The 22084-nt window shown below is 35.7% G+C and overlaps 1 protein-coding gene across 1 annotated transcript in view; it reads right to left on the reverse strand.

Moving 5' to 3' along the window:
- INSC (INSC spindle orientation adaptor protein) overlaps positions 1-22084 on the reverse strand; it is a gene marked incomplete at both ends in the record, with an annotated part of 120480 nt that overhangs the window by 3771 nt on the left and 94625 nt on the right. Inside the window, 3 exons of the mRNA XM_082762505.1 lie at positions 2231-2297; positions 14087-14265; positions 16260-16431. Of these exons, the coding sequence (XP_082618631.1) occupies positions 2231-2297; positions 14087-14265; positions 16260-16431 (418 nt within the window). The remainder of the gene's footprint in view (positions 1-2230; positions 2298-14086; positions 14266-16259; positions 16432-22084) is intronic.

The raw sequence follows: 22084 nt of genomic DNA on the forward strand, positions 1-22084 counted from the left end.
TTACTTTAGGTAGCATCTGAGGATTTTAACAGTTGGAACATTTGCATAAACAATTAAGCGAATTAGCACCAGAATGACGCAGCTAGATAATAATCGATTGCCTTCCAAAAAAAAAAAAAAATCAAAATTGGGAAGAAAACCCATCGAGACTCTAAGATTTGAAGACCACTCTCAGTAGCACATACGTAAACCTGGCTTCTGACCAGCATCTAATTATTATAGTGTTAGTCAGACACAGAAGCTTTTATACACAAGAAGAGTGCCAACCCTTCTAGAAAGCCTGGGGGCAAATGCTTCTGTGTGGACTTGCATGAAGTGTATACGCAAACTTTGCTTTATCTCATACATACTTCCATTAATTAAATGTTTCACTGAGGGAGGATGGAACAGAACACCTCTGTTTTCTTTTGGGAAGAACAGGTTCTTTGGCACTGTATACTTCTTTTTTATTTTGGTCCAAGTCATGCTTACAGCTCACCAGTGGTGTGAGTGCACACAGATCCAATGCAATCTGTGATGAATATTCAACAACTTGCCCAAATAGTTCCACAGTTATTTGCACACGTTAACAGCAATGTCCTGGTCCTACAAAGCACAGCATGCTTGGCTGTCTTTTTATGATCTTTCTGCACTTGTGGGAACATGATCAAACAGCTGTCATCAAAGCAGTTAATGTTGTGCTCAAGGAAATAGATCCTCAAACTACATGATCAACTTGTTAATTAAAAAGGAGTGCAAAATTTTCCAGGACATTATCTGGATTCTGGGTGCTAACAACAGAAAGTCAGAAAAAAATATAACTTGAACAGAAATCACCAACAGGGTGTTTTCTACCCAATCTGATAATTACAAATACCTACAGACCTGAGGAAGTCAGGGTCTTATCAAGAGTTTCTGGGAAAGACTCCAGGGAGGGAAACCTCATGCACCTGCACCAAGAAGTCCAGGAGCACCCACCCAACCTCTAGGAACACGGAGAGCATGACAGAAAACAGCATATGGACCCAAATGACCCCTCTCCAGGACTGGCCCTCCACTCCCATGGAACAAAGACATTGTGTAAGAAACCTACATGCTAACTTGCCTGTCTTCTCCCCCTTACTGCATTATTTTCTACATGGGACAGGGAGGTCATGTAATTTGTACAATTGCACACATCTGTGATGGAAGTGCTTTGGTAACAAAATATATTCAACCTCCACATTTTCATTTAGTCTCAAACAGCAATACATTTTCACACGTAAATACACCTTAGCAAGGACATCAGATGCACACTACCTCTGTGCACACATGGATTCCATCTATCAAATAATCCTTACCAGTTGTACTTGTATGCGCAGAACTCAAATTTTCCATTGAAATATGGAAATAATAAAGAACTAAATCCAATATTACATAACATTGACTATTTCAAGACCCACTTCTATATGGATGCTGAAACCCATCTTCACAAGATTCAAATAGATCCAAACTCAAAACCACTCCTACACAAACATTAATTAAAAGACTACGGAAGGGATATGCCTAGAATAGAAAAGGTAATATATGTGAAGCTTCACAATAATTGAATGTCTCCCACTGACAGGGGTGAAGAAAAAAGCTTACAATATTGCTTGGCCATGAATTTGTTGGTAAGTGTATTAATAAGGCAGATATGTCTTCCACAGAATTATTAACCTAACTGGTCAGACTTCTGGTGGGTCCATAACACCTAGTTCTTTTCAATATCATGAATCTCTCCTAGTATGATATTTAAAGGACTGGGGGGTGGGGGGCAACTGCTGTTCAGTAATAAAACCAATACATTTGTACCTCTGAATGCCTGTGAACAAAGGAACAGAAACTATACATGGCTCTGTATCAGATGATATCTTCCAATGTGTAAGAATTGATACCTTACACAGTGTAATTATAAGAATAAAAATGTTGAAACACTTCCATACTACCTTGCGTTGTGCATCTACAAATAAACAGCATGCACATACATGCAGAATCAGCAATGTGGCCTTACATGCAAAGTCTTCTAAACCAGTGGTAAATTATTTCAGTTACACAGAACTCTCCCAAGGACTCATTCTGCACCCTGCAGCAATATGCAACATCCAACAGAGACAAGATTCAAAGTGAAGTGTTATTAGTGAAGTCTTTCTCCTTTACCTTGTAAATAATCCTTTCCTTTCAAACATTCTCCACAAACACACATAAAATGTAATTCAGCCAAAATACATACCATTTCCTTGAATGATTTCTGAAGCACATTGGTCCAAGACAGACATGTTTGCCATTATTGTTACCACCTGTTTTTAAAAAGAGAAGGAAACACTAAGTATGGTGTTACATTCACAAATACTAACTAAATAGCATTGTGATTTATAAAATTAGTATGGCAGGAATATGGAAAATAAATAAATAAATAAATAAAAAATAAAAATTAAAAGCGTTCTTGTAGGAGAACAGGCTATTCCCACCTCTGGTTTCTCAGGGGTCTCTTACGTAAGGCTGACAACAAGACAACAAGAAAAATAATGTTTCATTTTCTCACACTCCTATACTCATGCAGAGATGCAGAGAAGTATGTTAGAGCATTCTATGCAGCAGAAAAATTGTTTCAGTGGTCAAATCAGAAGAAGATAAGCATTTATAAAAAAAAATAAAAATAGGAGTTCTACAAAGAATTCAGCCAAGAGCTGCCCGTACTCAGGAGCCAGCCCTGCAGTCCCATTCCAGCACAGACAATGCTCACAGGACAGGTTAAGGACTAGCACATACCATACGTTCAGTACCAGTACATTACTGCTACCTATCTACTTCAGGGTTTGGCTTAAACTTTGAGGAACACTCACAAAAGATCTGAAGATTTCAGCCATAATTCACATGATTATTTAAGGAATGTTTTTCAGTCTTAAAATCTTATTAACATGCACAGAGATTATTTGCATTAGAGCACTGTCCCAGACAGAGCTGGTCCTCAGAGTCTGTTTACATGTTTCCTGAGCTAAGATCAAAATTAGGTTTTGCACCAAGAGAAGCACATTGTGAAATCACAATTTATGGAATTTCTTATCCAAAATAGTATTAACTGTTTTCAAGATTAGGTGCAATACAGCTTGCTTTAAGTGATACAGCAGCCACTGACAGAGCCTGGATCATTTAGACCTGTTGGCTTGCAGTCGTTCCCTTCACTGATATTGTATAGTTTCTTTCATAAATCCTGCACAATAGTCTTTTATACTTTAGTCTTCAAATAAATCACTTCCTACATGCGAATACATCTCATTACTAACAGCACATGTGAGAGACCAAATAATAAATGTGACATATCATTATAACACAAAGCAGAAATAATATTTTTCCTTAAAATATTACTATTTTCTAGTTGAGAAATACTGATCAGCCTCAAAAATAATGATCAATTTGAGAACTGGTTATGACTTAACTGTATAGCACTTGCTCACAAACAAGCAAACTTCTTAGACAGATGTAAGTAGATCAAATCACAGTTCTGATCTCACTTTGCCATTTTAATAACAAGGATGACTCATTTTCAATGATGTGACATAAAGGTCTTCCACTTTCGAAGTCAGTGTTACAGTGTCATCTCTCTGAATAAATATATGTACTTAGGATGCAAATGAGTTGCTGAAACTCTAAAGAGTGACAGGTAGAAATATGGTAACTCAGTCTATGTCTATGTATTTATTCCATATTAATTATTAACACTGTTTCAGGCAGAGTGTATATGTTTTCTCATTCTAAATTATATCCTGTTAATGAAAATTACTTCCTCTATGCAGAATATGTACCTCATGTGGCTCTCTAAGCCACAGATGAAGAATTCAATTAACCACAATTTGAATATGTGCCAATTATTCCACCGCTTCAAGTTATTTTGTCTAATAAGTATTTTCATATGTAAAAATATTTTGTGTATATCTTTTGACACCAAAAATTATTTGAGTGATGGTTACATTTATACTTCAGACTCCTTTGTGTTGATTACATGGCCCCTTTATTTTTCAATGTATTTATGAACTAGTCTAAAGGTTTTTTATGTAGCCTTGTCCAGAAAGGTAAAGGTAAGACCCTTCTTATCAATAACATCCAGGTTTTACCTAAATTGCTTTTTAACACCTTAGGATTCTAAAGGCAGTTAAACTATAGATTAACATACTTCATATGGATAGATTTTCTTTTCCCAAAATGTCACATTTTCCTATGACGTAAACAAGGTAAACATGAAATAGCATAACATAAACACATAAGAGGCAAGCTGAATAGAGCTGACTTAAAATTTTATTTCTCCTATATTTGCCTATTTTAGAATTCACTATATATGCAGCTTACATGAAAATTTCCTCTGTAATAGAGACCAGAGTTCAAGGAAGTTTAATTCCTTGATGAACTCTCTAGGGGAAAACAAACTTGTATGTAGACTCATTTTGCTTTGAAGAGCAACACTTCTTTGAGCACTGGTATTAATGAAGCAAGATTTCCTTTGGATTTAGAGCTGATTGCAAACCATAAACAGAACTTTTCCAGCGGCATCTCTCCCAGTGTAGATTCTTTTTGTCTAATGATGCTTAGGCTCATGCTGCAGTCTCTATCTAAGCCTTTCTTTTCCCATTATCTGTCCCCAAATTCCAAAAACCCTTAGGCAAGTGTCTCAAGCAAACAAACAAACAAACAAAACTGTGAAGCCCTGATGAACTGTTAAACCAGTTCAGATGTTATAGTAAAACATGGAGCATACAAAGATAAAAGTTATTGCCATGGGGAAAATGGACGAAAATTACTAGAAAAAAAAAAAATGTTGATAGTGAAAGAAGTGAAAGAATTTAGAAAGAATTTTTAATTATTTAAGAATTAAAATAAAATGAAAATATTTAACATGGGAACTCTAGTATTCCACTGCAATATTCTATATCAATTTAATTATTTTTTAAAGAAATATCTTGAACAAGACTACTCTCCAAGATTATAAATGACTGGTACCTGTGCTGGTTTAGGATTCTTGGAATTTCTCTGGATTCCTAAGCCACGCAATGACCTTCTAGGCAGCTTAAAGTACAAAAAAGAGGTTGTCCTTGACAACAGCACACACAACCTCTGATCATCTGTTATTGCGATGACACCAGGGAGAAACTGTATTCTGAAGCCTGCAAATTACACTAACCCTAGCAATATACTGAAATATGAAGTCTGTAAATTATTTTTTTCCAGAAAACAAACAAACAATATTGCTTCATCATATGTGGATTGTTTTTAATGTAATACTTGATCTCATAATCTATTGTCAATATGTATGATATGTCCTGGAGCTAGGTCCTGATCCTTGCATCTCTGTTATCTGTACTAATATTGCAGATCTCTCTAATAGACTAACCCAAGCTAAGTCCATATTTTGGTCTCTGTTGTCCAGACTGATCAAAAATTTGAGGTTTTTCTCTAATGGCAGGAAGAGTTTTGATAACCCCGGTGACTGCAGCTTTCTCTGCAGAACTGGTAGCCCTAAAACCATGGGCAGATGCTAGTTGCAGAGTCAGGGGTCTCAGAGTCTAGATCTCTATTGGATGCACTAAGGAATGATGCAGAATTCAGCCTTCCAATTCATGGGGTGCATAGGAAAAGAATTGTAAAAAATAAGTTAATAAAAGAAATAAAAATCCATAAGCCTTGTTCTGTGGTTAGATGTGCCATCAACATGACAACATTAAGTATAGGAGGAGAAGGAGAAACTCTAGCCGAAAAATTCACTTGTTGCTAAACTATTTAAGAATATTCCCATATGGAAAGATAAACATTTTTCTGATGCTGCTTGGAGAAGGTAAAATGACTGACCATACAATTCAGATCTTTCCACTTTGTCACTAGTTTAAAACTATGTCTGTTATATTGTGCCTGAAACCACTGGTCTGTCTTTCTTTCACTCTATGCTATATTATAAGGTAAAGAAAACACTGAGGACAGTTTTGGAGGAGCTGAAAAGTAAAAATATATTGTTGCATGTTGAGAGAGTGAATTCAGATACACAGATCCCATGCAGAGCAAAATAAGTAGTAGTCTACATCCAGATTTATGTTCATCTAAACTTCCGGAAGTTTTTAAAACTCTAATTGATTTCCACTGGAGAGCTTGCTTCTCTGTAAAGCAAAATACATAACTTTTACAAAGGAATACTCAGGATACAAGCAGAAAAGCAAATTTGTCTACAAAGGAGCATTACAACACCCAAGCTGACTTCCTGTGTTCACAAGATCTTTCTTTCATTTATGAGACTACTTATCTGTGTAAGATATATTTAACTCAGTATCATTTTTAAGCAAGACTTTGTCTTGATATGATGATATAGAAAATGCAGAACCTGCCATTTCCCTTAATATTTTTCTCCCTGTATTGGTTGTAACTGCTTAGTTTTAATTTTAATATTTGTTTCTTCTTGTTCTTTTTTTGGTTTGGTTTGGTTTCGTGGCTCTTTTTCATTCTTTCTTTGTCACATCAAGAGCTTAGCTTATTTACGTGAGTTCAGTGTCTAGCAAGTTACCTCTTAATCTTTATGGTAAATTGCACTGTGTGAGCTCTTCAGTTCTTAATTTTTCTTAGTAATAAATTGCCTAATTGTCATGTACCACAACATGAAAGCTGAATAATTCCAGTCAGTATTACATGATATGCACTACTAAAAACAACCGGTAGAACAGGCCTCTGAGGTTTATCCCTGTATTCACCACCCAGCTGTTAATATGTGCTATGCACTGCCCACCTAAAGCATGTCACAGTGAGAAGTAAAACACAAAATGCTAGGCAGAGAATTGTCAGAAATGTTTCTATTTTAGCACATCGAGAAGAGGCACCAAATTATCAAAATCTTAAAATGCACCTACTCCCATTAGGATTAGCATGATTTTTCACAAGGTTAAACTGAGAATAATGAGATCACTTTCAGAATTTAAAAACTATACCTAAAATTAAGAGCATTGAAAATTCACCTTTAAACCATATGCTAGTGAAATAATTATAGACGTTTTTGTTATTTTTGAATTTAGCAAGGGGGCTCCCATCTAGATCCATGGAAGTGTTCTCTATTTAATAAATAAATACATTTAAAAATAATGGAGATTTCAGACTTTCAAAAGTCAGTTAGCCTCACAGTTGCCCTGGAAATTAAAAACCTGACTAAAATTCACTATTTCTATAAGCAGAATAAGTAAGCAGATAATAAACGCAGGCACACCCCTCTGCAGTGACAATGTTATCCATTATTATAATTGGCAGTGTTAATGTCATTGGCTACTCCAATAAAGAAAATCTACTTTTATCATTTGAAAAGCGTTTTTAGTTCCACATGGTTTCCTTCCACACACTGAGTTTATGAACAGTGAACCTCCCTTTTCATTTCTGTCATTGAGGTTGCACTGAGCTTTAGGACTTACAGATCAAGAGTGGGAGAAATTTGAGAAACTATGGTTAAGAACCTGTAAAATAGTGTTTTTCAAAACCTCTCAAACCTCCATTCAAGTCAGCTTGGAGATTCTCCTGCTTAAATAATGTAACGACTAACATCATACAACACTTGTCTTTCTAAACAAGTAATTGTGACTACTGTTCACTAACCAGTAAAGAAAGGTACTGGTCATTTCTTGCAGAGGTGAAAACGAACTCAAAAATGCTTTTTTATAAACTCAGATACACTGAGAACATAAATCTCAAATGCTTTAGGTAATAAAGATTTTTGAACCTAAAAACCACAAAGAAACAGAAGGCTTCTTTACTGCTTGAGATAACCTACCATGAACAGGAGATTTAAGATGATCTTCAAATGTTTCTTATTAGTGTGAAGCCAGCTATTCAGGAAGAAAAATGCAGTAGGATTTGGAAGATGAAAGCACACATTTCAGGCTGTTAAAGGGCCAATATCTTCCACATTTGAGGTTTACTTACCTCATTTAGGGCAAGAATGGATATCTGGAAAGGTGGAAGGTGTGATTATCACCATTAGTGATACTAAAAGCACACTGTTCAGTAAGAATCCCAACATAAACCAAAAGACACAAGATCAAAATGAGAATTACCAAATCCTTTAAAAAAGTAGCAAAATAGATTAATATAGAATTGCTAATCCTCTTAGTTAATTATGCCTTTAAGGCTGATCCATTTGTTGCTAATTAATTTTTGCTACATATTATATGTGTACTTGGTAATTCATTTGAATTAATGATACAAGAGTAAATCAGATCGTGTCAGCAAAGTTACAGATACCTATCTTCAGGAAGAAAGGTGCATCTGACAACGAATCAGAAGCAAGACAGTCTTTGTTTCTGAATGTAAATTAAAACAGTATTTCTGATTCAATATTTGCCCATGAAGAGACAGCAAAAGAGTATATGCAGCATGGGACAACTTACAGTCATTACATAAAGCCTAGTTAACCTTTTGGGATACTACTGAAGGAAAAACTTTGATAGTCTGTAGGAAATTTCTCTGGGAATATAGGTATGATATAGCCAAGATATAGCCTTGTCTGTGGATTAAAATTCGTCTTTCTTCCTGGATAAAATAGGGGACAAAATACTTAGACAAACAGGGTCTTTCTGCCACCTGATTGGAAGAAGCAAACATCCCCATAAAATAAAAATAACAGTTAGAGACAGCGTCTGCTGGCAAAGTTCAGGTCTACTCTGAGACTGTGTCAGGGAACCATAGTCTCGGAACGCTAAGGTAGAGCATCAGAGGCTAAAACTAAAGGAATCTTCCCCTTTGGCATGAAGGATGTCTTTACTAGATTTTTATTTACTTTACTTCATACAGCTGACTAAAAAAAGCTAAGTAGGCAGAATAAACATATTCTCACGTATTTTGTTTTAAAGAAGCACACTGGAAATGCATCCTGCGTTTTGGTCACATGGTGAATGGGCACGTACCACAGACCAGGTCATATGGCAGGAGTCAGAGGCTGTTTGAAGTCTACTGTCTCATTTTGTGATGAAAACAAGACAAAAGCAGCAAAATGCACACAACCATCTCTGACTCGTAGCTCTATGATCAGTACAGCTTGCTGCAGTCCTCTTTATAGTTTTTGCAGTAAATAGCACCAGTCTAATTGTACTGTGAACCTGGCAGGCAAGGACAGAAAATAAAAACTGCAATGAATCGTGCTGACATAGCATGTTTCCTCCAGAGAGGCTTTACACTGAGCAAGTGTACTGTCTGCCCAACTTTACAGATGATTAAACAGAAATGCTGAGAAGTTAAATTAGTACTCCAAAATCTGAGCAGGGACAATATTAGGAATTGGTCCTAGGAATAAAGCCCTAGGCACACTAAGTGAGGAAAGAATAGCAAAGAGTTCTTCAGCTGACATGACAATTTTAGGATTTTACTCTTCCAGCTGTTCCCCTTCTTTTCCATAATGATGCATGTTGCCTTATACTGCATCAAGACTAAATCCAAAAGGCAGAATTATAACTAATCAGGCATTTTCTCTCAAAAAGATTTAAAAGATTTAGTGCTGGACCCCTGAAGTGTAACAATCCACAACATTGACCACATAAAAACAGTCAATACACACAATTATTTTTATATACTTAAAATTACTGTATGTGCAAAGACAGAACCAGTTAAAAAGGGGGGGGTGGGGGATGGGGGAGGGCCAGACAAGAGGAAAGCAATTAAAGTCTCACATAGAAAATTAACCAGGATATCAGTGATATAATGTCATGGTTAAAGTTCAGGGAAAGGCATGTAACATATTTATTTTGTAACATATCACCTATGTTTCAAGCTATATTCATTGAAAACATGTTTTCTCAATGTGGTCTAGCAAGTAAATACTAGAAAGGATTGCACAATCTTAGTATATAGTTTGCCAACCACAGTTCATGGACAAAACTGATAAAGGCAGATCACCAACCTTTGCTCCTAACCCTGTCACTGGCTGCTTGTGTAACATGCTTTAGGTCACTCAGTCCCAGGGTATCTCATGCATTTATTCTCTGGGAAAGACCAGCTGATGGGTCAGTGGTGGAAGGGATATTCCTCTCCTGATCCAACAAGGAGAGGGAGCTCCCCTTCCAACCTCTTTTTGCTCCTACAATTTCAAAAGCGTAAGTGAGGAGGACTCTTCATCAACTGCCTTCCTCTGTGACCAGCAATAATTTTGTCTCCTACTTCTGTCAGATGTAAGGAAGGTGGGCACCTAACATGGACTGCATGGTTCAAGCTCCATTCTTAACCCATGTTCTTGTTAGTCCATGCTGGCTTTCAAACATATGGGAAAATTTGGACAGCAATTAAAAAAAAAAAAAAAAAAAATGGAGTCAGAAGTTCCAGTCTTAACAAGCAGAAACAAAAAACAGTTGGCAAGGAATAATAAGTTCCCCAGTATTCAAGAAACTCTGGTTGAGAAGTAGTGCTGTGAGCTACTGTTATTCAGGCAGGGACTTTCAAAAGTCTAAAGGTCCTGTTAATATTTTTCTGTTAAAAAAATTCTTCTACTGGAACCTAGGCGACATTTAAAAATCTGGACTTCTTGATCTTATAGTAACATCTCTCTCTCCTCTCTTTTTGACCCTGCAAGCTTCCATGTGAGAGGAAAAAAGGGGGGAAAAAGGCAACAAAAAGAAATAAATGCCCTGAAAAAATCAGGGATCAGAGAAAAGTATCTGGAACCTAGAAGAATAATATTAAGGGCTTCATATCTTAACTGAGAGAGAAGATAGCTTCAGAGCCTGCAACATCCCTCAAACACCAGGAAAACCAGAAAGTGTTCAGCAGGGGAAAAAAAAAAAAAAGTAACTATTTCCATTTTCTCCTTCCAGTTTAAAAGCCTTTCTCCACCTAAAACTTTTTTGAAAAAAAAAAAAAAAGTCACTTATTTTAGACCTAGAAATAACCACTTTAAAATTGATGTGTTCACTCCACATTAATTCTTTGTCTGCCTGAATAACAGAAGATCAGAAGCTGTTAGACTTTACCTTCACAACTTCACAGGTAAGGTGAGAACGCTAGTAACACTGAAGAGACAAGTGGGAATGCAGAGAAAAAAAAATTATTATACATAAATATACTGTGCACAAATATATATTTCATATTTTTCTACGTAGAGTCTAAGATGATTGTTAGAATAAAGGAGGCCCAGAATGACAAGAGTTTTGGTTAAAACCCTTCTTCTGACAATGCTTTATCTCCATTAAGACATCTGACTGTATATATTAGACAGGTATAATACTGCATGAATTTAGGTATAAAGCCTTCTGAAAGAATATGTACCTTTCAAGTAAAAGTTTTCCATTATCCAGGAGGAAAAAAAATAAAAAATAAAAGCAAACAAAAAGGTAGCTGCAGTAAGCAAAGAACAAGTGGCAAATTCATATCTATTTTGACCCAAAACTAGAGGCTAAATTGATCTGGAAATCAGAGCTCTATCTGTCAACTCCCATACAAAGTATTTTGTTATAAAACTAAGCAATCCTGATGCAACACTGCCTGTTACAGAAGGAACACGAACTGCTATAAAATTGACAATGATTATCTTCTTTATCAAGGCCAGCCCTCAGTTCTTGTTTTCTTACCTGATTTAATCTAACACTGTCTGGGAAGTGAAAGAGGAAGTCAATCAGTTTTCAGATAGTGAAGATAAGAAAAGTTTGTCATTATTTGTGCACAAAAGCTTTTCAGAAGTCAAAAGACAAATTACTGTTGGAGGAGCCTAAGCAGGAAAATACTTTCTACAGTCAACAAAGAATTGATCTGACATCCAGCTCCTGAGCAAAATGTTATCTATTTATACCATCATGGAGGGTGATAACTAATCAGTGCTAGCTGTCCCTACAAAGGCTGTATGGAAGGGCATATTGCAACTTTAAGATGATATAAAATTGCACAGATGGAAACAAGACTCGCTTTTCCTTTCTTGCATATCAACCATCTTTCTCCCATTTTTGGCTTACAATGAGCATGCTTCATTCTATTTTAGCAAATTAAAATTTTCTTAAGTCAACAGGAATGCCAAAGGAGTAATGTATTTGGAAACATTGGTTGGTTCACTACAGAATGTGTTACTAAATTAAAAATGTGTAACAAAACTAAAGTAGTGCTGTGTTGTTGTTGTTTTTTGTTTGTTTGTTTGTTTTTGTTTGTTTTTTGTTTTGTTTTGTTTTGTTTTTCCCTCTAGCTAAGGCTATGTTATCCCCATTGCAACAACTAGGCATGCAGCAAATTAAAATGCAAAATATTCCATAGAAGTATGATAATTGGCAGAACTTGCCCTTTAATATACCACTAAAACAAGTACGCTTTTGAAAGGTGAATAATCTACTCAAATATATACTTGTTCAGGACTTAAAAGGAAGAATTCTCTTAAGGCTGTTGCCTTATCAAAATTGCTTGACTAGCAACTCTGACAGCTCTTAAAGTCAAGACGAGCAGCACTTAAGTTCCACCTGAGCAACTGGTGCTCAGTAACAGAGTGACACACAGGTAGCATTTCACAGTCCCATTGCTGCAGAAATAACAGCTCAAAAGCTAAGAGACAGCTCAGAAACTTACTGTGGCATATCACAGAATCCATCACACCTTCCTGACCTGGCTTTTCATTCTAGGAAGGAATGCAAGGTGTTACTGGGGATAAAATGTTAATTCTTGGAGTGAAGCCATTCTGAAGTCTTCTGTTATTCTAGCTAATGAGATGTCCTGCAACCTGCAAAGCTGCAGAAGGCCTCTAACTAGTCCGTTACCTAACAAAGTCATAAATGTTTCTCTTAAATTCTGCCTTCCTCATGCAAAGAAAAGGCTTGTTATGCTACCCACAGAGCAAATTGCAAACTCACAGCAGAACTAAGATGAGAATGTAAATAAATAAGGAAATCAAAATTATGAGAGTAGAGGAGGGATAACAAAAAAAAAAAAAAAAGAAGAATCATGCATAAGAAATAATAAACAACCAAGTCTAAGGCTGAGGTCCTTGTTTGTACCAAAGTATGGTAATTACAGCTTACTTCATTTTTTCATAAATGCTTCTCAGATAGAAAACTGCTCTTAATACAAGCTAAAGCACCTGTGATAACCCTCTAGCTCTCCAATAATGAGTTTCCATGGTCTCTCGTGCCTTGATTTTCATGGCCTGACCTCCTGTAGAGAGGTACACGGAGTTTTTTTTTTTGTGGCAGATCCCAAGCCTGCCATTAATCATTTCCAGAATTGGGAAGGGAATGGGCTTCTGAGGACTGAATTCTGGGCTTTTAGTTGTATTCACAATGTCTCATAAACCAAAGTAGGTTAACAGAACTGACTAGCATTCTCCACCCCTTAGTAGTAGTCACTGAAACTCTCAGATACTCTACTGAGGTGAAATTCATAACTGAGATGCCAAATAAGAAGTGCTTCTCCAAAACATACATGGCATAGCCTGACAGGAGCAAAAGAATTTCCTCTTGTGCATTAGCACAGACCTTTAATGATCTGTCTCTTTACAGGTTAAAAAATAAAAAATAAAAATTTAAAAACAAAAAAAACAAAAAAAAACGTGAAAGTGAAAAGGAAACACAAAACTATATCAGCTGCTTTTGCCAAAAGAACTTGCAAACCATTTACCATATAGTTAGGATGTGATTCAAAGCCTACTGACATCAATGGGCTGAGGATCAGATCCTTATTCAGCTCTTGGAGCTAATTCCTCTTAGAACTGAAAATTGTTTATTTAGGTCCCATTCTCTATTCATATCTTAATTATTTCAGAGCTTTGTCCAGCCAAATATTGAATACCTCTAAAAAGAGAGATTCTGCAACATCTCTGTTTCTGTGTCAGCGTTTGGCCATCTTCATGGTGGAAAAAAATACATCCTAGTATCTTAGAAACTTATCAATTAGCTATTATTTTTCTTGAAAAATTACATTTAAAGCTGCCACCATTTTGAATTCTCATAAGCAACATAAACAGATAAGAAAGAGCAATGTGTCAGAAAGAACCAAAAAAAAAGGAAGACAAGAAAGCAAATTAGGTTTGAGTATGTCAAAACAGACACGGAGGTGAAACCAGCTGACTTTTGCACAAATGTGCTCAGACATGATATCTTGCTGAGAAACTGCTCACCTGATCTCGGGAATATGGAGTATCCACTATGCGTTTGTCTGAACATGCTGCTAGAAGAATCTTCATTGCATTTAACTGGAGCAGCATTTCACAAGCCATGGTATCAAAGAAAGTAATATTGGCAAGAGCTGCTGAAGCCAGCAGGAAAACTTCACCAGATGAGGCTTCTTGGCACAGTTCTAGGAATGCAGAGAATAAGATGAATAAAAGTCATCCCTTCATTGCAAAAACATGTTTGTTTCAAAGCAACCATCTGCAATTTTCATTAGTAATCTTAATATCCGACCAAGAATAATTATGACCAAGTTCATAATACGCAAGACAAAAAAAGAAATCATTTTAATTGCAGCATAAATATAGTATATCACATTTTAAGGTGCTTTATAAGTTATTAACATTAGGCAACCTTATTTATGCTTGTGTTTCTGGACACCAAAAGCAGGCAAAGATGGAAAAAATGACCCTAGGCATCAAGTGTTTCCTAAGCATTCATCTAACTAACGAGATGATCTACCTAGTTTATCATTCTACAGAGAACATTCCACTGAATGTTGTTCAACCTGCAACGTCATATAAATAAAATAAAATAGAGGAAGCAGAAATCTGACAATAGGTGAACCATAAGAGAATAATTCTGCCATAAATCCTGATGTTTAGAACAAGGCACACACGTCTCTAAACTTATTCCTTTGTAGTCATCCTGCATATTTTCAAGCTTCAGTAAGAAGTGCTGAAGACACAGCTGTCTTTTAATTCCTTGCACACATGTATTTTAACTAAAATCCGAATCACCTGGCAATTAGATTTCAGCATGTTTTAAAAATTCAACATATTACAGTAATTCAATTGCTGAGCTATAAATACTACAAGGACACTGGTGTGTGATTATTGAAAAAGCTCTCCCAAAGTTACACATGGTCTATTTTTAATGCTCACATATCTTGAGAAGAGTATGTGTTACTAAATTCATGTGGAACTTGAGCACTGAGAATCAGGGAAATTCTCCACCTGCTAATCCCTTACAGTGGGCTATTCAGGTTCTCCTTTGACTGTGGTATGTTGTGATAACCTCTAAAAACAACTTAAGTCAGTTTAGATGCCTCTAGTAGTCTAGCTACAGGAGAATCAGGCACAGCACAGTTAATTCCACCCACTGGATTCAGAGAAGGTTCAAGGCAGAACCTTCAGTATTTATTGCTGGGCAGACTGGTCATTAGAGATAAAAGTGTTTCCTTGACTTTTGCAGCACTATCTCTAGGAATACCCAAGAACGTTTGGGCACATCTCAGATAATTCTTAGCCACTGCAGAATCCTCAAGCAGTAGCTCTAAATTCTTTTCTTATTCCTTTAAATAATAATAATAATAACAACATCATGAAAATTGAAGTGCTCTAGTTTAACTGTAATCATTGGTCTCAGTAGAGAAATATCCAGGTAAAATGTAATGATCATGGGAAATCAAACTAAATGACCAAACTGGACTTTCTAGTATGAAGCTCTGAGAAAATCTGAATGGCCAGAGAGAGAACACCTGACTGAAAGCCTCTAGTATTTGAAAGGGATAGAGCACGGTGCTAGAAATAACAGATTCTTCTCTCTAGAAAGTCATGAGAAATTTCATCTTATTTTCATGAAGTATCCTCACTGACAAAAGGTTAAGGAAAAGCTTGCTGTTAACTTTACATTATTTTACCATAGATGAGAGGCCTAGGCAAGGAAGACAGGAACTTCTATTTTCCTGTAACAATATCTATATATTATACTACATTATACTTTTCTTCTGAAGTATCGTACAAACGTAGATGTAGTGATGAGTAACTTTAGAAAACACAACAGCCATAAAGGTTGGCAACTATTAGAAACTCCATTTTAGAGACTAACATGGAACAGGAGGATATTTGGCTAAGTTCCTTCTGTGGCTCTAATGGTTGAATTTCACATGAATATTATTTTTTTACAGCTATACATAATATTTTTTACTCCAGCCCACGTTCGAGTAAAAGTTAAGTAACTGCAGAATGTCCTGCTTCAGGGTTAAAAATGACCAAGTTCTTCTATCTGTTGAGGAAAAAATTGCAAACATTCTTTTTACAGAATCTTGCTAATGGAAGAATCCTACCCTCAATCTGTTATTTTAACTGGAAAGACTCAAAAATTGCATAAAGAACTTACTAACAAGCGCTGTTACAATTTCTTCCATATTTTCTAGAAAGCTGCTGAGATGCTGAGTGAACGTGAGATGTGGAGATGTGATCTGTGCAATTACTGCTGCTGCTTCTGCATGAGTGGCTTCAGAATGGGTGTTATCAGTAAGAATGTCAGTCAGGCACAGTATCCCATCAACCTATGGAGAAACAAGAGGTATAGATTGGAATTACTCCATGAAATACTTTTGCAACCAAATAGGTGTTTAAGTCCTCTTTTCTTGGCTTTGGCTAAACTACTCAGTTCATTTTTAAAATTGACTTAAACCTTGTTGCACTTATTACATAAATTTCAATTTAGCAAATAAAAGTAAGTTCAACATAAAAGTTTGTTGACCAAAAAAAGTCTTGTGTTTCTTTCTCCCATAATGTTTCTACTGAACTGATTTTGGTCAAACAAAAAGTCTCTTCTGATAGAAGTCTCAACTAAAGCACTATTCCAAAAATAAACTCTGATAAGCAAATGTTAACAGCTACTCTGCCAAAGACACATCTACATTCATTCAAGTGTGTCCCATTGTAAGACTCAAGCTTAAGTCTGCGTGTGAAGAACTTACTGCACACTTTTTTGCCACATTTTACTGAATGTATCACAAAGTAAACACAGGGTCAGAAAGTACCGTGACCTGTCAAATTCCAGCTGGTGAGCTAGCTTCCATGGGTGTCAATTTAGAACTAGGATTGCATATTCAGAAGAGAAATAGAAACACGAGTAAAATGGACATAGATTTATATTTTTAGAGTATAGTATTTTAAACTAATTCCTTATGCAGTTTAGGCAAATATATCATATATGCACATTTTATTCTGGATTATAGGAGACCCACTGATGCAATGAAAGACTGTGACAGAGTATAGACAATGGGATAGCTTAAACTGTAGATATGTATCATCTCTTAATAACCAACCCAGGAAAAGAAGGTCTTCTGTAGACAAGGACATAATCTAAGAACTTTCAAAATTAACAGCACTATGTTTCTCCCCAGGTTTAACATATTGCTGAATAATTCATCATATTGTAAAGCAGGTAGGTAGATGTGCTAAGAGGGGACAGAGAGCATGAAGATGCATGTAATGTCAAATCCACATAAATTCACTAATCAAAATCTTTATATAGCTAATATAAATACATAGCTAATAGCTAATATAGTTAATGTACTATAGGTTTATAGTTACAGTTTTAAATCAGTTTACAAATGATCAGAGCTTCTACAAGCTTCACTGAGCAACAGTTTTAAAGACCAATCTTTATCTATTTGAAGCTCTGAAAAATTACTGTAATTGTCTTACAAGTTACATAGACATTTTATAAATACAAAGAGAAATTACAAAGGCTTAGCACTGAAATATACTTTAATAAAGTTTTTCAAATTTATTTTTCAAGTAAAACCAAACAAGTTATACACTCACCAAGAGTCTTTCATAGGCCTGTTGTTCAGATTGCATTCTCTGTCTATTCAAAGCTTCCTCGGCACATGCTTCTTAAGTCCTATCTATTTTTTTTTTCCACAAAGCATATTTAGCAAAATTTGTATTCACATTTTTGTAACTTATTAATAGAGAAAGTGGAGTTACCTTGTATTAGCTATCTTGCAATGAGCATTAATTAAATTATTGATAAGCACCAACAGTTACTATGTTTTATAAGAAAAGCTTTCAGATTGATGGAAGCAAAAATCACCCCCTGGAAGATTATTCATTAGGATGCACTTTTTAATAGGCAATAGACTATATAATTGAAACCCTAAGAACATAAAGAAATGCAAAAGAAATTATATCTCTATTTTTCGTGCAGATTACAAATGGGATTTAGTACAGAAACTGAAAGGACTGGCAAGAACAGGAAGAATAAATTTTCAACACCAAACTTATTCTTGACAACCTTTCAACATTAATCTACCTATAGCAAAATATTTCCTCCTAGTTATGGCAGAATTCTACAGTTTGAAACAGCAGATTCACATAATTCTTTTGGCTTCAAGGTATATTAATAGATCTCAGTGTCAAGAATTAATACATGTCCTCACAAGATGATTTAGTAGCCAATGTGTGCTAGACAATATCATATGCAAAACTCCTCAATTTTGTCACCCTGAAACCTCCTTATATCACACCTTGTCTGGAGTCTGAAGGATGCTAATAAGTCAGAATAAAATTTTAAATATACTCCAAGGCATTAAATATATACATACACACACACACTTCAGAAGAAGCTTCTTCTAAGAGCTGGTAACAGATCTTGGTACTCTTCAGCCCTAAATTTAAAATTGAAATTCACTTGGCCAACTCTTATTCAATGACCTCAGCAAAATGATTTTGGAGTGGTTTTGTGCTATTTCAGAACCAGTAATGGCTTATGAAAGAGGTACAAGTACAAGGTTAGATTTTTCCATCAGCACTGATTGTTTATATCTACACTGTGAAACACAAGCTGCTAAAAATACAGAGTCTGTACTCAACTTCTAAATTACTTATTTGATTTTTTTAAGTAATTGTTTTTGGAAATAGACAGCTGCTGAATTGTAAATAGAAGTGGATATATGTTGTTCTTCAGCATAAAAATAAAATATAAATTTTATATTTTTTTATAAATTTTATTTTTATAAAATATAAATTTTATTTTTATCCATAAAGGCCAGCACTATTTAGTTTTCCTCCTTTCTGTTCAGAATCCTGTAAAATAGTAACAAATTCTGCCTAAAATTTGCTGTATACTCTTTTGGCTCCTATCTTAAATATAGAAGATAAAATAATTCTGCTCCATCAGGCAACCCCATTTATAAGTGTCCAGCAATAAATTTTAAAATGACAGGGGAACAATCTAATAAAAGCACTTTAACATCCAAAAAGAAATTGCTGCTCAAAGCATTTTTATAATTAGCTTTCACACTGAAAGGAACTTTGGATGACTGCCCTGTTTTCTGTTTAATTTTGGTGAAGTAATCAGCTAAATGTCAAATCTGTTCATCACCTTGGCAATACAAAAGAACCAGTTAGCCAGATAAAGCAAATAAATGAATTCCATGAATGCAACAAGATGCTGTGGAGACCCTGCATTTGAGGAATGGTGTTCAGTAAATGCTTGATCACTAATGTTTCAATATTGATAACTGGAAAAATGCCAGGAACTTACATTCTTATAAGCATAGCTCTGTTATGTAAACTTCATCTAAGTGGCAAAATAAGTACGTGACCACTTAACTGCATAGATCAAGTCTTCTGAAGGGAAATCATTTATTTCCTCAGCAACAGAAATGAACGAGTTCTAGGGCAGCCCTCTTTCTTCAGTATACCTGTTCTGTCTCTTAAAAATATTACATAAAACTAGCGATCTGCTAACATGGTTGAACTAGCTTGAATTAAATCCTAGCAGTTAATAAAGATAGCAGTACAGAACTTGCAATGAATTGCATTATTGACTTCCTGACTTTACTGACTATATTACACACAGTGCACATCTTAACTCTGTTTTCTGAAATGAGGTTTAAGACAGGTGTTCCAGCTGACTCTGAGAACCAAGACCTCTTCCCTTCTTTCTAATAATGCCTGTCTTCAGCTGTATAAAATGCTGGTGAAGATCTTTTCTCATACAATGACTTTCTCCCACATTCTTGTTTGTCCTCTCAATGCTCAGATGAGCTCTACATATTGGTAAATTTTCTCAAGGCTTTTTAAAGTTCTCTGAATTGATGTCCCAAGTCATCCTGTTGAGATCAGAGAGCCTCACAGGCTATCAGCTTTTTTCCCATCATCAAATGTGTGGGTAACTCTATCCAGCCTGCTGCTGGGTGCCTCTGGTAAGCAGCACCAGCAGGTTACAAAACAGATTTTACAGGAAAATAGTAAAAAAAAATATATATATATATATATATATATATATATATATATATATATATATATATATATATATGACAGAATGAAGGGGAAATGTTGAGATCCAGCTACGAGACAGCAAGCATGAAAATAAAATCCCAACAGCAGAAGATGAATTTTGGGGGGATCACTTCTCAAACATTGTCTCAGCCTTCTCAGAAGGTAAGAGGAGTATTTTGAAAGTAGAGGCTGCACCAAACAGTCAAGCACCAACAGATCAAAGTTATGTTTATTATATTAGTTTTATCCTTTCACACATGCTGTATAGTAGTGCCTCCCAGTTTGAATCTGGAAGATAATAACTAAAAGGAGAGATGAACATTAGCAGTCTGAATGGAAACACTAGAATGTATGGGATGGAAAGTGAGAGAGAGAAAAAGAAAGGAAGGAAAAACGATCATATTCAAAAACTATTTGAATCCCTGGCTTAGCATTCTGTGAACACAATATACTTCACTTCCCAGACTGCTGCATGAATCATGAAGTTGCTCCGCTCTTCCACAATTCTATTGAAAATGGCATTCAACAGAATCCATATACCTTTATTTTGATGACTTATTACTCATGAAATGAACTCCTGATCATCAAGGCTGATGTGTATTCTACATAAGACTTTTTTTTTAATTTATTTTGCAGCTGAAGAAGGCATACAATTCTTATTTAACTTTTACCACAGAATCATCTAGGTTGGAAGAAACCTCCAAGATCATCTAGTCCAACCTCAGACCTAACATTAACAAGTCCTCCACTAAACCACATCACTAAGCTCTACATCTCCATGTCTTTTAAAGAACTTCAGGTATGGTGACTCAACCACTTCCCTGGGCAGCCCATTCCAATGCCTAGCAACCCTTTTGGTAAAGTTTTTCCTAATATCCGATCAAGGTTTATATTGGCAATAAATAAATAAATAAATAAATAGACTGAGCCCAGAAGTCCATTTAATATAAAGTCCTCGCATTGAGGATGTATCAGATATTAAACTGGTAAGAACAGATACTACACTTGATCTTAGCCAAAAGGCCGAGAAGCGATGTTGAAAGAAACCAAGGAAAAGGGACAAAGTATTACACCTTACCCTTCATATATGGTCACCTGCCCTGTGAAATACTCTGCAGATAAAACTGCCTTAGCTCCACTATAGCTGAGAAATATGTTGATTTATACCAGCTAAAGAGCTGGTCAGCTACTTTTAAAGTGAGATGATATACTAGTAAAGTGACGCCATTAAAGTGTCCACAAATACTATTTCAAGTAATCAAGGCTGCTGCAGCAATTCCATGGAAGCAGCACTGACCAGCAAAAAACACTCTAATGATTTTTGGAACAACTGCTGTACAGGAGCCATGGCACCTTATAAACATGAGCTATTCTTTTATACTCTACACAATAGTGCAGAGCTGAATAAAGGCTGACTGGTTCCCAACTCAGTAGTTTTAAAACAGCTGGCAATTACCTTAGCTTTGTATTGAAGTTTGCTATGAGTAGGTTCTTTGGATCATGGCACCTTCAACTCATTTCCCATTTAAACTTCTATCCTTCAGAATGTGATCATGCTATGGATGACATACTTATTCTTCCCTGTGTTTAGCCACCAAAGGTCAACATAAAGATTATCTAATCTGAATGGGGAGTATCATTATGTGCATTAAGTAAAAGAAATCTCAACCTCAAAAAAGACTGTTAAACTTCTCAGCATGAAGATTGACACTATTAAAGGTGTCGATGCCTAAGCAGGAATCCTGCAGCCACGTCGTAGGAAGAAATGAACTGCAGAGCAAGACGACATGAGTGAATTCTAGGTTGAATAGGACTGAAAAGGATAAATGTTATATAAACATTTTCTCCCTTCTAAACCTAGGAAAGATGGTCACCTTACAGTGGACATTCTTTGGCACTCAGAGAGGGTCTAAGCTTGTT

This window comes from Aythya marila (genome assembly GCF_965140915.1).
Source record: "Aythya marila genome assembly, chromosome: 5".
NCBI classification, from domain to species: Eukaryota; Metazoa; Chordata; class Aves; order Anseriformes; family Anatidae; genus Aythya; species Aythya marila.